Raw genomic sequence first — 16507 nt, forward strand, 5'->3', positions numbered from 1 at the left:
AGGTCAGGCAGCATCCAAGGAATAGGAAATTCGACGTTTCGGACATAAGCCCTTCATCATGCATCTGGATGGTTATAGGAATAGGAAGGGTTTGGAGGGATATGGGCTGGGTGCTGGCAAGTGGGACTAGATTGGGTTGGGATATCTGGTTGGCATGGATGAGTTGGACTGAAGGGTCTGTTTCCGTGCTGTACATCTTTCTGACTCTATGACTCTTAAATTTTTGCCATAAGAAACAAATGCTGAAAATAAGAACGTACAGTACAAATTTGTTGAGTTTATTGATGAATCTTTAACTGTTGTTCAAACAGTAAAACAACCCACCAAACAAATTTACAAGACAACTTTGACTTTATTGCTTGATGATGATGAAGACTCAAGCTCAAGAGCAGCATTTCTATCCTGGATACTGCAAGGAAATAAGTACTTGTTTCACCAGAGAAGCTATCTTCGTTGGCACAAAGTGATGAGAATTCATTTGAAGAATTTAGTAAATGCCACAAATTTTTAATAATCATTGACCTTAATTTTTTCTGGACAGGTCCAGATTGCAGCATGTACGTTTGGAAAAATAGGATACAGGTTCCAACACTGGGGCTGGGACTCAGCAGCTGTCAATCAGATTGGCGCGCAGGCGCGGAGACGGCGAGGCCGGGAGTTGGTGATTGAGGAAGATGCTGACCGGGAAACCGTCAGTCTTCCTTTTAATGGTCAACGGGCAGATCGAAAGTGCTGATGTAAGCATTACTTTTATTTAAAGAAGGAGGGACGTTATTTTCTGGCCTTTGGCCGGTATGATGTAGTTTCTGTCCTGAAACTCACGCTGGAGGTGAATGGGCCTCGGGCCTGGTGGCGACCATCCCCTTGGCAACCAGCCTCCAGTCGGCGGCTCTTTACAATCCGTCTGGCTAGTCCCACAAAGTGTCCTTTGTGAATTGCCAATTTCAATTAACGTCCATTCGTTACTTTGTGAACAGTAACTAACCTACAGTTTTGCTGTAATAAATGCTATACAGAGTTCAAGAGCCTCCCTCAGGGTCAGGGGGAAGCAAAATAATTAGAAGTTCGAACCATTTAGTGTTGTACTTGGTGTATCTGCCAAGTAATTTTTTTTGTTCCTAGGAATAATATCTTAACTGCCACGTTTCATCATCAATGCAGTCACAAATAGACGGTCTACACTCCCCTATCAACCCTGTTCTTGCAGACCTGGTTCCCAGTTAAGTCATTAAATAAAAGAAAAATAATGCAAATTTTGGAATTTCTCTCGCCACCGAGACTACCAGATGTGCTGAGTTTATTCAGAATTTTCTATTTTTATCCCACTTAAACAACACCTTGTTTTCAATCCATCCATATCAGGTCTTGCCCTGTGTAAGTTATTCCTTCCAGTACCACAGCTCTCGTCTCGTAGCTACACTACTGTCATTCTGGTATGTTGAGCATGTCTTATTTTAATAATGTCATCATATGGTCATATATTCAACTGTGTAAGCCCTTAGCTTTGGAATACCCTCCCCATTTTGCCTTTCTTCCTTTTAAAGTCTCCTTCTGTGAACTGATCAAGTTTTGCTTCATACTTGGGATGTTTTGTTACATTAATGTCGCTTTATAAATAGGTTTATAGATTATTAGGTGCAGGTTTTTAAAAATTCATTCATGGGATGTGGACATTATTGGTTGGGCCAGCATTTATGGCCCAACCCTAGATGCCCATGAGAAGGTGGTGATGAGGTGCCTTCGTAGAATCCCTACAGTGTGGAAGCAGGCCATTTGTCAACCCTATCTCTGTAATCCTGCATTTCCTTTCGCTAATTCACCTAACCTACACATCCTGGGACTCTATGGGCAATTTAACATGGCCAATCCACCTAACCTGCACATCTTTGGACTGTGGGAGGAAACTGGAGCACCCAGAGGAAACCCACACAGATATGGGAGAATGTGTAAACACCACACAGACAGTCGCCTGAAGCTGGAATGATATTCATGCTAGACACTGTGCTGCCCTTCTTGAACAGCTGCAGTCCATGTGCAGTAGGTAGACTCCCAATGCCTTTATGGAGGCAGTTCCAGGATTTTGACCTCGCAACAGTAAAGGAACAGTGATAAATTGCCAAGTATGAACGTTGAGTGGCTTGGAGGGAACTTGCAATGGTAGTATTCCCATGTATCTACTGCCCTTAGCCTACCAAATGATCATTGTTGTGAGTTTGCGAGGTGCTATCTAAGGAGCTGTGGTGAATCGAGTGGACTGCTTTGTCTTGGCTGGCCTCAAGTCTCTTGAGCATTGTTGGATCTGTTCAAATATGTTGATGTTCATAGTTGTCCTCTACTGCCTCAGTCACACACTCAATTTTTTGATGTGGAAGTGCTGGTGTTGGACAGGGTGGACACCTGACAAAAGAGCAGTGCTCCGAAAGCTTGTGATTTCAAATAAAGCTGTTGGACTATAACCTAGTGTTGTGTGACTTCTGACTCAATATTTTGATGTGTGTTTGCGTGCCGACAGCAGGACAGATATGCATTCACATTTTGTGGTGAATTGTGTGCTCTCTGTGCTACTGCTGTGGCTTATGTGAGCAATAAGAGAATGGTCAAAGAAAGCGCAGGGCCGATCAGGGATAGCATAGGGAATTTGTGTGTGGAGTCTGAGGAGGTAGGGGAAGCCCTAAATGAATTTTTTGCTTCTGTCTTTACGAAAGAAACAAACTTTGTAGTGAATGAAACCTTGGAAGAGCAGGTATGTATGCTGGAATGGATAGAGATAGAGGAAGCTGATATGCTGAAAATTTTGTCAAACATTAAGATTGACAAGTTGCCAGGCCCGGACCAGATTTGTCCTCGGCTGCTTTGGCAAACGAGAAATGCAATTGATTCGTCACTTGCCAAGATCTTTGCATCCTCGTTCTCCACTGAAGTCGTACCTGAGGACTGGAGAGAGACAAATGTAATTCCTCTCTTCAAGAAAGGAAACCGGGAAATCCCCGGCAAATACAGACCAGTAAGTCTCACATCTGTCGTCTGCAAGGTGTTAGAAAGGATTCTGAGGGATAGGCTTTATGACCATCTGGAAGAGCATGACTTGATTAAATGCAGTCAACACAGCTTTATGAGGGGCAGATCATGCCTCACAAACCTTATTGAGTTCTTTGAGGATGTGACTAGAAAAGTTGATGAGGGTCGAGCTGTGGATGTGGTGTATATGGACTTCAGCAAGGCATTTGATAAGGTTCCCTACGGTAGGCTCATTCAGAAGGTCAGGAGGAATGGGATACAGGGGAACTTAGCTGTCTGGGTACAGAATTGGCTGGCCAACAGAAGACAGCGAGTGGTAGTAGAAGGAAAATATTCTGCCTGGAAGTCTGTGGTGAGTGGTGTTCCACAGGGCTCTGTCCTTGGGCCTCTACTGTTTGTCATTTTTATTGATGACTTGGATGAGGGGATTGGAGGATGGATCAGCAAGTTTGCAGATGACAAGGTTGGAGATGTCGTTGACAGTATAGAGGGCTGTTGCAGGCTGCAGTGGGACATTGACAGGATGCAGAGATGGGTTGAGAGGTGGCACATGGAGTTCAACCTGGATAAATGCAAGGTGTTGCATCTTGGAAGGTCGAATTTGAAAGCTGAGTACAGGATTAAGGATAGGATTCTTGGCAGTGTGGAGGAACATAGAATTTTGGTGTGCAGGTACATAGATCCCTTAAAATGGCCACCCAAGTGGACAGGGTTGTTAAGAAAGCATATGGTGTTTTGGCTTTCATTACCAGGGGGATTGAGTTTAAGAGTCGTGAGATCTTGTTGCAGCTCTATAAAACTTTGGTTAGACCGCATTTGGAATGCTGCGTCCAGTTCTGATCGCCCTATTATAGGAAAAATGTGGATGCTTTGGAGAGGGTTCAGAGGAGGTTTACCGGGATGCTGCCTGGACTGGAGGGCTTATCTTATGAAGAGAGGTTGACTGAGCTCAGACTTTTTTCATTGGAGAAAAGGAGGAGGAGAGGGGACCTAATTAATGTATACAAGATAATGAGAAACATAGGTAGAGTTGATAGCCAGAGACTATTTCCTAGGGCAGAAATGACTAACACGAGGGGTCATAGTTTTAAGTTGGTTGGAGGAAAGTATAGAGGGGATGTCAGAGGTATGTTCTTTACACAGAGAGTTGTGAGAGCATGGAATGCGTTGCCAGCAGCAGTTGTGGAAGCAAGGTCATTGACGACATTTAAGAGACTACTGGACATGCATATGGTCACAGAAATTTGAGGGTGCATACATGAGGATCAGTGGTCGGCGCAACATTGTGGGCTGAAGGGCCTGTTCTGTGCTGTACTGTTCTATGTTCTAATGGACTACAACATGGATTAGTACTTGGGCCCTAGCTGTTCACAAAATATGTCAATGATTTGGAGTTGGGAACCAAATGTTGAAATTTGTGAATGGTACAAAGCAAAGTGGAATGTGTGTTGTGAGACAGCAGCTACAGGAGAATTTGGCTTAGTTAATAGACAAGAACGTAGTCGGTGTAAGATAATGTGGAAAAATGTGAGGTTATATATTTTAGAGGAGAAACTGATGTGGATTGTATTTCTTAAGAGGCAGTATACTTACCTCCTTGTTGATAAGTAATTGAAGGGTAAAATGCAGGTTCAGCAAGCTATTCGAAAGGCTAAAAGAATGTTAGCCTTTATTGCAAGAATATTTGAATACAGGAGTAATTGACTCAATAGTATCAGTACTTAGACTGCACCTGGAGTACAGTAGTTTTGGATTCCTTATCTCAGGAAAGATATTATTGCCATTGCGGAGTGCAGCAAATGTTCACTCGACCTGTTCTTGGATTGGCGAGATTGTCCTATGAGGAGAGCTTGGTTCTGTATTCTCCAGAATGTCAAAGAGTGACAGGTAATCTCATTGAAATTTACAAAACGTTTGAAGGAACAGACGGGTTGGTGCAGGTAAGATGTTTCCCTGACTGGGGAATCTGAAACTAGGAGGCAGCATCCGAGGGGTAGGAGAATTGCGTTTCAGGCATAAGCCCTTCATCAGGAATGGGGGATCTCTAGCATCTGCAGTCCTCACTTTCTCATGAAACTAGGAGGACAGTTTAATGATGAGGCGTTGATGGGGTTCCACTTAGGTCTGGGATGAGAGTTGTGAAACTTTGGAATTCTCTACCATCGAAGGCTGTGGAAGCTTAGTCTTTGAGCGTGTTAGAGATTGATAGATTTCTAATTACCAGTAGTATAGGATTATGGGTATAGGGTTGAGTAAAAGACATTGAAGTGTTTGATAATCCAGGATTATACTGAATGGAAGGATTGGATTGATAGGCTGAACAGCATATTTCTGTTTCTTTTAAATGATAATTCAACCCCTACATTACAGTTTTCCAAGTCAGTAGTTTCCCTCCATTAAATGGTTGTTTCACTTCAAACTATCTATAATTATAAATATAGCACTTGATGTTCATTTGTGTGGCTCATTTTAATTGACCAGTTTAAGGGGCATATCTGCTCTTGGGTTTATTACTGTTTGGTGCCTGGTACTTGCAGAGAGAGGTTGTATAGGCAGAGGACTTCCAAACCCCCAACCACTTCCAATCAAAGGATAAGGGCAGTAGACCCGGGAAACACCACCAACTTCAAGTTCCCTTCCAGGCCATTCGCTGTCCTAACTTGGAAATATATCATTGTTCCTTCAGTGTGATTGAATCAAAGTCACGGAATTCCCTCTTTAGTGGTAATAAGTGTCTCTATGTAGCATTGGTTCAAGAAGGCAGTTCACTACTACCTTCTCAAAGCCAGCTAAGGAGGGGCAATAAATGCTGGTCCAGCTCATGACACTCACATCCAATGAGTGAATTTAATTAAAAAAATGCTGGAGCACATTCCAATTATGTGACTGCCAACAGCTGTTGGCATGAGATTGGTGGAGATTAAAGAAGCAAAAGTAAGGGGACCATTGCAACAATTACTTCAGTTGGAGAGATTAATAGACAGAGGAGAAAATAAGGTCTGTAGATGCTGGAGAGTCAGAGTTGAAAAGTGTGGCACTGAGAAAGCACAGTAGTTCAGGCAGCATTCAAGGAGCAGGAAAGTCAGTGTTTCGGCTATCAGCCCTTCATCAGGAATCAGATTAATGGATGGGTTGAGTATTGGCAGGAGGGACAACATAAGAATGACTTCTTGGTGTGTGTGTGTGTGTGTGTTGGATACAATGATGTAATTTGTTAAGTGTGTAAAACGTCAGGAACAGTTATTTGATACATCTTATTGCTTGAAAATTATTCTTTCTGCTAAAAATGAAGATTCACTGGATTTGAATGAAAGCTTTTTGGGAGAGCCTTCCAGTTTATGCAAAGAATATTTCAGCAATTATAGATTAAGGAAGAGGTTGGTAACATTGAGATTTTTTCATGGTCTCACTGCAGTGACCATTCTATTGTCAAAACTTAGACTCTAAGAAAGAATAGTTATAATGTTGATATGATGAACCTGAGAACAAGATTAGTATTGTTACAAAATGGCCTTGAAGTTAATTCCTTTGACTCAAATGTAAACTCGGGCTATGATTGCCATGTAATTTTTTTTTAGTTAGTAAGTGCATGTTTAGCACTATGTTTTGAATTAGGAGCAAAGTGTAACTTTCAGCTCAGAAATACAAGTTAAGGTTCTACTGGCGTAAACATCGACTTATGGGATCAAGCAGGCAATATGTAATGTGTTGCCACAAATGTGCATGGGAGTTTAAGACACCTTAACACAGACCTCACGAGACTGCAGACCAACGGAAGTGGGTCCTCCTGCATTAACACCTATGCTTAATTTATACTCCATGTTTAAGTTGGCCCCTGTTGAAAGCATATTTTGATTATATTGACTGACTGCACTGATAAATTCTTAAATGATAGTAGCCAGATTGTAACAAAAGTGATTATTCTTCAAATAATATTGAGCCCTTCAGCCTTAAACTGCTGTTTAAACTCAGGAGAAAATTATTTCTAATTATTGTCTCATTACGTGACAGTGAATAAGTCACAATGCCAGACTTTTAACAAAATTTGTATTTCTATTCCTATATTATGGTTTTGTAACTTTTTCCTGGTTGAGAACTTTGATTCTGTTAAAGTGTTCTATGAGATTAAAAATTAAAATCGTGCTTACTGTTAACGGTAGCTATAAAAATATTTATTATAGCTACTTTGAGTCTTTGCTGATTTCAAAATACTTTAAGCTCACTAATGTTAAATGAGAAACTTTAAAACTAAGCATATTATTAGCATTTGGAAAGTTTTGCAATTTTTGTTCAATTTTAATTTGTTTTTTTTTCCCCCCAGTTTCCAGAGTTTGATGAGCTGTATTGCAAATATTCCTATGTATATGGACATGACTGGGCTCCAACAACAGTGAGTATTGATGTTAGTTTGTTGAGTTCATTGTGGTTACAAACATTTCTCCTCCTATAATTAATAAATGACTGCAAGCTTAGTTACTATGACAATCTGAATTATTTTCCAGTGTGATACAGTTTGAATTCTATTCCCTTGGATATTGAGTCATTCCGGAATTACAGCTGCCTTGTAGCATTATTCTTGCATTACAGGAGCTAATTAAAATCATAAATCCAAATGAAATGTCACTTCAATGGTGATGCAAGCATAATGGTTTCTGTCATTATAAACCAGTGAACTTAATGATGGTGCTATATTTGTTAATCCAAATATTTAGAAAAAGATTATTTTTAAATGAAATAAATTGCTTGAAGATTTGTTTTGGAGCTCCCAAGAAGGTGTTTTTAAGGTTTTTGTTACTAAATAAAACTCTGACCAGAGACTGCACTTCTAACCTAACAATTTAAATATATTGTTAACAAGAGTGCAAGGTAGTGTGCTTTTTGTTGATTTTCAACAGTTTCCGTACACCGTGTGTTGTACAAAATGTTCTTTTGTAGAAAATGAATTTTAGAAATGCTGTTTTGAAATAACTGAATGGCTTGAGACACTTTCCTGACATTTATAGTGACTAAATTTCTTATGTCATTTAACTAATGAAATGGCTTAATGCATTGAGGAGAAAATAACATTCAGAAGCATCATAAATCTACACCCTGCAATGCTATCACAAGACTTTCAGTAAAGTGAAATGGTTAATGTGTGAAATTTTCGTGCTGTTTCTTTTGGTCTTTAAGAAATAGAAGTATAATAGATTTGTGTGGTAAACCAAAATTTCCTGCGAATCTTTTTACCATGACAGTGATGCCTATTGAGAAAAACTAAATTTTAGATTGGAATTAGAATAATTTTCTTGTAGATCATTTACGTCCTCTCTTCTTGCCTTGAAGTCTTTCCTAACTTAATAATTCAGCAATTGCCTCACACACTGAAAGCTTTGAAGGAAATTACATTAATACCTATTGTTATTATGAACAGAATTGGCACCTCTGTTCTCTCTCTCTCTCTCTCAGTTGTTCAATCTTATTGGTATCGTCAATAACAGTCAATGAAGAAATTCCCTACTACTTTTTAAATCATCAATCTTTCAGATACAAGCACAAGTAAACAAAAACATCGAGAAATGTTTTAGGGAAAACAGTTTAAAGCAGAATGCTGGTTTAAGTCTGGCTCTGTTTGAAAAGTCATCATTAAATTCATCGTTGCATTAATCTTACACACGGAGATTTCAGGTTTGGCTGTTTGTGATGTAAGTGAACTTGAATTTCACAAATAAATACTTCTTGAAATCAATCATGATGTGAAAGAGTTGTGACAATGTAATGGGGCTATGCCCATGTTATGCTTTGGATTAATTTATTGAAAATTAGTTGTTTTCTCCAGTCATTTGTGCCTTCTAAAATTGCTTGACTAAATGCCTTTAACCCTCTAGAATGTGATAATGCAATGCCAGGTTAATTGTTCGAACAGTCTTATTTAGAGAAGTTAGGTTTTTAGTTTTATTTCTCCTGCAAAAAAACAAAATATATTTGTGTTAATTCTGTTAGGTGTGTACCTGTAATCATTCTGAACTTCAATTTACACTTCATGGCCAATTTGACCAGAACTTAACATTGCTCATTTCTACAGCTGTTTGCACCAGTGTGTAGTTTCTTGATTGTGATCTGCTCATTTGCTGGAAACATGTTCAAAGTGTAGAAATGGGATGTTCACCTGTACCAATTTGCACCAGTGCTAAAATTTGTGTCATAATAAAGATTTCCCCACCACAATTTCATTGCTGATTTCTTCCATTAGCCTCCACACCAATGATTTCTCACTTCATTGATTACAATCTTCATCTCAAATTCTATTATTTTAAAAATAATTATGGAAAAGGGTAGAGCATATCTAAAAGTTGAAGTTCTGAATTGGAGGAAGGCCAATTTTGACAGTATTAGATGAGAACTTGCAAACGTTGATTGGGGCAGATATTTGCAGGAAAGGGACAGTTGGAAAATGGGAAATCTTCAAAAATGACATAATGAGAATCCAGAGGCACTATACTCCAGTTAGGATGATAGACAAGACTGGATGACTCAAGAAATTGAGGTTTTGGTTAAGAAAAAGAAGGAAGCGTATGTCAGGGGTATAGACACAGAACTAAGTGAACCTTAGAGTCTAAAGGCAGTAGGAGTAAACTAAGAGGGAAATCAGGAGGGCAAAAAGGGGACATGAGATAGCTTTGGCAAATAGGGTTAAACAGAATGCAAAGGAATTTTATAAATACATTAAGGACAAAACGGTAACTAGGGAGAGAATAGGATCCTTCAAAGATCAGCAAGGCTGTCTGTCTGTGGAACCACTGGGGATAGGGGAGACACGAAAACAGTATTTTGTACCAGTGTTTATTTGAAGGAGGACATGGACGATATCGAATGTGGGGGAATAGATGGTGACATTTTGAAAAATGTCCATATTACAGAATAGGTGATGCTGGATGTCTTAAAACACGTAAAAGTCAGTAAATCCCCAGGACCTGATCAGGTCTACCCTAGAACCCTGTGGGAAGTAGGGAAGTGATTTTTGGGCCCCTTGCTGAGATGTGTGTACCATTGATAGTCACAGGTGAGATGTGCCAGAAGATTGGAGGTTGGCTAAGGTGGTGGGTGTTGTTGGAGAGAATCCTGAGGGACAGGATTTGCATGCATTTGGAAAGGCACAGACAGATTAAGGATAGTCAACATGGCTTTGTGCATGGGAAATCATGTCTCACAAACTTGATTGAGTTTTTTGAAGAAGTAACCAAGAGAATTGATGAGGGCAGAGCAGTGGATGCGATGTGTATGGACTTCAGTAATGTGTTTGACAAGGTTCCTCATGGTAAACTAGTTAGCAAGGTTAGATCTTATGGAATACAGGGAGAACTAGCCATTGGATACAGAACTGACTTGAAGTAGAAGACAGAGGGTGATACTGGAGGGTTTTTTTCAGACTAGAGGTCTGTGACAGTGGAGTGCCACAAGGATTGGTGCTGGGTCCACTACTTTTCATCATTTATATGAATGATTTGGATGTGAGCACAAGAGGAATTGTTAGTAAATTTGCAGATGACACCAAAATTGGAGGTGTAGTGGACAGCGAAGAAGGTTGCCTCAGACTACAACGGGATCTTGGCCAGATGGGCCAGTGGGTTGAGAATTGGCAGATGGAGTTTAATTTAGATAAATGCGAGGTGTTGCATTTTGGAAAGGCAAATCAGAGCAGGCCTTGTACACCTAATGGTAAGATCTGGGGAGTGTTGCTGAACAAAGATCTTGGAGTACAGGTTCATTTTTCCTTGAAAATGGAGTCACAGGTAGATAGGATAGTGAAGAAAGCATTTAGTATACTTTCTTTCATTGGACAGAGCATCGAGTTGGGAGGTCATGTTGCGGCTTTATAGGATATTGGTTCAGCCACTTTTGAAATAATTGTGTGCAATTCTGGTTCCCCGCTTTCGGAAAGATGTTTGGAAACTTGCGGAGGAATGGGATTATGGGAGATGTAGAAGTTTGGATCAGTAATGGCTTGCTGAAAGAAAACAGAGAATGGTGGTTGATAGGAAATGTTCATCCTGGAGTCCAGTTACTAGTGGTGTACCACAAGGGTCGGTGTTGGGTCCACTACTGTTCGTCATTTTTATAAACGACCTAGATGAGGGCGTAGAAGCGTGGGTTAGTAAATTTGCAGATGATACTAAGGTCAGAGGAGTTGTGGATAGTGCCGAAAGATGTTGTCGGATACAGAGAGGAATAGATAAGCTGCAGAGCTGGGCTGAGAAGTGGCAAATGGAGTTTAATTCGGACAAGTGTGAGATGATTCACTTTGGTCAGAGTAACCGGAATGCAAAGTACTGGGCTAATGGTAAGATTCTTGGTAGTGTAGATGAGCAGAGAGATCTTGGTGTCCAGGTACACAGGCTGTTTTCGTTGGAGAGAAGAAGGTTGAGAGGTGACTTAATACAGACATATAAGATAATCAGAGGGTTAGATAGGGTAGACAGGGAGAGCCTTTTTCCAAGTATGGTGATGGCTAGCACGAGGGGGCATAGCTTTAAATTGAGGGGTAATAGATATAGGACAGATGTCAGAGGTAGTTTCTTTATTCAGAGAGTAGTAAGGATATGGAATGCTTTGCCTGCAATGGTAGTAGATTCACCAACTTTAAGTGCATTTAAGTTGACATTGGACAAGGATATGGACGTACATAGAATAGTGTAGGTAGATGGGCTTCAGATCGGCATGACTGGTTGGCGCAACATCGAGGACCGAAAGGCCTGTACTGCGCTGTAATGTTCTATGTAAGATTTACAAAAGGTATTGCCGGGGTTGGAGAATTTGAGCTACAGAGAGCTACATAGGCTGGGGCTGTTTTCCCTGGAGCATTGGAGGCTGAAGGGTGACCTTGTAGAGGTTTGTAACATCATGAGGGGCATGGATAGGGTTATCAGGGTGGGGGAATCCAGAACTAGAGGCCATCGGTTTAGGGTGAGTGGAAAAATTTAAAAGGGACCGAAGGGGCAACTTTTTCATGCAGAATGTGGTATGTGTGTTGCGCACTGAGCTGTCAGAGGAAATAGAGGCTGGTACAGTTACAACATTTGAAAGGCATCTGGATGGGTACATGAATAATAAGGTTTGAGAGGGATATGGCAAAAGTGAGAACTGCAGATGCTGGAAATCAGAGTTTAGATTAAAGTGGTACTGGAAAAGCACAGCAGATTAGGCAGCATCTGAGGAGCAGGAAAATCGACATTTCGGGCAAAAGCCCTTCATTAGGAATAAGAACAGGAATTGCTGGAGAAACTCAGCAGGTCTGGTAGCATCTATGGAAAGAAAGAAGAGTTAATGTTTAAAGTCAGTGATCTTTCAGAATGTTCACTGGACTAGAAATATTAACCCTGTTTTTTCTCTACAGATACTGCTAGGCCTGCTGAGTTCCTCCACTTGCTATTTTAACATCAGTACAGTGTCAGGACAAACATGGATTCTAGATTTTGTCTGTTCACATGATAATCTGAATGTTAGTTTAAAATTAAACTGCTTTGTTAATTGACTGTGTTTCATTTGGTAAATGAATGTAGTGACGATCCTTTGATATGTTTTGGATTTATAAGGTAGGGTTGTAGTTTCATGGTTAGACATGGGTGGGCATTTGATTCTTGTAAAGCCATTGTTTAAAATGGACATTTCATGTACAGTAAACGTTGTTTGAATCTGTACCCTTGATAAACTGGTAAAATTATATACTGGAAGGTTACTGCATTATCGTGATCTAATGCGATGTCCAAGGAGTCAGTTGAGGGTGTGAGTGAGAAGACGCTTTGGTAAGTTTTACATAAGGCAGAGTTTTCTTATTATTTGTGATATATGCTGTGAATAAACTATAAGTGATGTATAAACCCCCTGTATAATGGTTTTATTTCTTAGTGTGTGTTTTTACATTGATAAAGTGGAACTCTAGATCAACCGGCACACTCCTGGTCCCCTGGGTACCGGTTACGAAGGTAAACTGGCCAAAAATATAAGGGAGGATAATAAAAGCTTTTTTAGGTATGTGAAAGGGGGAAAAAATGGTTAAGACTAAAATAGGGCCCTTGAAGACAGAAACAGGGAATATATTACAGTGAACAAAGAAATGGCAGAAGTGTTGATTTGGTACTTCAGATCTTTATTCACTGGAGAAGACACAAGCAATCTCCCGGAGGTAATAGTGGCTGAAGGACCTGAACTGAAGGGAATTTATATTTGCCAGGAATTGGTTTTGGAGAGACTGTTAGGTCTGAAGGTTGATAAGACCTCGGGTCCTGATGGTCTACATCCCAGGGTACAGAAGGAGGTGGCTCGAGAAATCGTGGATGCGTTGGTGATTATTTTCCAGAGTTCGATAGATTCAGGATCAGTTCCTGCGGATTGGAGGGTGGCTAATGTTATGCCACTTTTTAAGAAAGGTGGGAGAGAGAAAGTAGGAAATTATAGACCAGTTAGTCTGACCTCAGTGGTGGGAAAGATGCTGGAGTCCATTATAAAGGATGAAATTACGACACATCTGGAAAGTAGTAACAGGATAGATCAGAGTTAGCATGGATTTATGAAGAGGCAATCATGCTTGACTAATGTTCTGGAATTTTTTGAGATGTAACTCAGAAGATGGACGAGAGAGATCCAGTCGATGTAGTGTACCTGGACTTTCAGAAAGCTTTTGATAAAGTCCCACATAGGAGGTTAGAGAGCAAACTTAGGGCACATGGTATTGGGAGAAAAGTACTAACTTGGATTGAAATTTGGTTGGATGACCGGAAACAAAGAGTAGTGATAAATGGCTCAATTTCTGAATGGCAGGCAGTGACCAGTGGGATACCGTAGGGATCATTGCTGGGACCGCAGCTTTTTATGATATAGAAGATGGTATTAGTAACAACATTAGCAAATTTGCTGATGATAATAAGCTGGGTGGCAGGGTGAAATGTAAGGAGGATGTTAGGAGATTATAGGGTGACCTGGACTGGTTAGGTGAGTGGTCAGATGCATGGCAGATGCAGTTTAATGTGGATAAATGTATGGTTATCCACTTTGGTGGCAAGAACAGGAAGGCAGATTACTACCTAAATGGAATCAATTTAGGTAAAGGGGCAGTACAAAGAGATCTGGGTGTTCTTGTATACCAGTCATTCAGAGAGTGTTGGCTGTGTGGAATGCACTGCCCCAGAGGGCAGTGGAGACCCAGTCTCTGGATTCATTTAAGAAAGAGTTGGATAGAGCTCTCAAGGATAGTGCAATCAAGGGTTATGAAGATAAGGCAGGAACAGGATACTGATTAAGGATGATCAGCCATGATCATATTGAATGGTGGTGCAGGCTCGAAGGGCAGAATGGCCTACTCCTGCACCTATTGTCTATTAATAAAATTTTTGCTTTACAACTTTCAGTTTCCAAATGTTCTATCTATTGGCCAGGTGCTAATTCTTGTTTGAGTGCTGCTCTGTAATTATTATTGGCAGTTTTCTAATACTCATTCAAATGGACTAATATGCCTGTATATACGTGAAACCTTACAGTAAGTATGGATTCACAAGATACACTTCTAATCCTGCCAGTCCTCACCCAGTACATGTGTGTTTTGTGGCGATCATTCAATAACATTCAGAAATTATTTTTCTTCTTCCTACTCCCCCACAACTAAAGATAGCCTCCGATCAGTAAGCCCTGCACCAACCAGAGATCCTTCCTCATACCTTCTGCAATATATTGCTTAATAGTTTTAACTTTCAAGGATACAACTCTCTTTTCACCACAGAAAATGTTGTTTTCCTTATATTTAAATGATATTTATACAATAAAAAAATAAATTTAGCATAATTTTATATCCCTATGCCCATATTATTTTGAATTTTGAAATGATTTCCATACCTGCCATAGTACACCATACTTGTTCTGGTGCTTTGAGAAATAAAACCAAAATAACAAATGTCCTATTGGAGCTGATTGAATGCCTAATTTCCCATTGCTAAATGATATAGCTTGAAAATCAGGTTAAAGAAAATGAAAATTCCTAATAATACTTTACATAGTACATTCTTCTGCAAATTACAGGTAAAATAGCCCCAGCCAATTCAGCCTCTCCCTATAGCTCAAACCCTCCAACTTTGGCATTGCAAAACTTTTCTGCATCCTTTCAAGTTTAACAACATCTTACCTATAGCAGGGAGACCAGAATTGATCACAGAATTCCAAAAGTGACCTAACCAATATTCTGTGCAGCCGCAACATTACATCCCAACTCCTTTGCAACAACCAATAAAGGCAACTGTACCAAAGACCTTCTTAACTATCCTGTCTACCTGTGACTCCACCTTCAAGGAGCAATGAACCTGCACCCCAAGGTCTTTTTGTTTAGCTACACTGGCCAGGACCTATGATTAAGTGAACAGTCCTGCCCTGATTTGCCTTACCAAAATGCAACATTGCGTTTTATTGAAATTAAACTCCTCTGCCGTTCCTTGGCCCATCTGACCGCAGTTCCGTCGTAAATTTACTAACCATTCCTCCTATTTTCACATCAATATCATTTATATAAATGACAAAAAGCTCCGATCCTTGTAGCACACTGCTGGTCACTGACCTCCAGTCTGAAAAATGACCCTCCATCACCACCTTCTGTCTTTACCTTCAACTAGGTAAAAACAATGACTGCAGATGCTAGAAACCAGATTCTGGATTAGTGGTGCTGGAAAAGCACAACAGTTCAGGCAGCATCCGAGGGGCAGTAAAATCAATGTTTCGGGCAAAAGCCCTTCATCAGGAATACAGGCAGAGTGCCTGAAGGGTGGAGAGATAAATGAGAGGAGGATGGGGGTGGGGAGAAAGTAGCATAGAGTACAGTAGGTGAGTGGGGGTGGGGATGAAGGTGAAAGGTCAGGGAGGAGGGTGGAGTGGATAGGTGGAATAAAAGATAGGCAGGTAGGACAAGTCATGGGGACAGTGCTGAGCTGGAAGTTTGGAACTGGGGTGAGGTGGGGAAAGGGGAAATGAGGAAATTGTTGAAGTCCACATTGATGCCCTGAAGCGTTCCGAAGTGGAAGATGAGGCGTTCTTCCTCCAGGCATCGGGTGATGAGGGAGTGGCGGTGAAGGAGGCCCAGGACCTCCATGTCCTCGGCAGAGTGGGAGGGGGAGTTGAAATGTTGGGCCACAGGATGGTGTGGTTGATTGGTGTGGATGTCCCAGAGATGTTCCCTAAAGCGCTGTGCTAGGAGGCATCCAGTCTCTTCACCTTCATCCCACCCCCATCCACCCATTATACTCTTTGCTACCTTCCCCCGACTTCTCCCTGACCTATCACCTTCATCCCCACCCCCATTCACCTATTGTACTTTATGCTACTTTCTCCCCACCTTCTCCCCACCTCCACCCTACTCCTCTCATTTATCTCTCAACCCATCAGGCACTCTGCCTGTATTCCTGATGAAGGGCTTTTGCCCGAAACATTGATTTTACTGCTCCTCGGATGCTGCCTGAACTGCTATGCTTTTCCA

The 16507-nt window shown here is 40.8% G+C and overlaps 1 protein-coding gene across 2 annotated transcripts in view; it reads left to right on the plus strand.

Moving 5' to 3' along the window:
* The first annotated feature begins 639 nt into the window (after window positions 1–639).
* b9d1 (B9 protein domain 1) overlaps window positions 640–16507 on the plus strand; it is a 35171-nt gene continuing 19303 nt past the window's right edge. For both annotated transcript variants that reach the window (XM_060840539.1, XM_060840540.1), the window contains exons 1-2: window positions 640–737; window positions 7340–7408. In XM_060840539.1, coding sequence (XP_060696522.1) covers window positions 675–737; window positions 7340–7408 — 132 coding nt within the window. In that variant the 5' untranslated portion in view covers window positions 640–674. The remainder of the gene's footprint in view (window positions 738–7339; window positions 7409–16507) is intronic.

Source organism: Hemiscyllium ocellatum, chromosome 20, assembly GCF_020745735.1.
Source record: "Hemiscyllium ocellatum isolate sHemOce1 chromosome 20, sHemOce1.pat.X.cur, whole genome shotgun sequence".
In the NCBI taxonomy this organism is placed as follows: Eukaryota; Metazoa; Chordata; class Chondrichthyes; order Orectolobiformes; family Hemiscylliidae; genus Hemiscyllium; species Hemiscyllium ocellatum.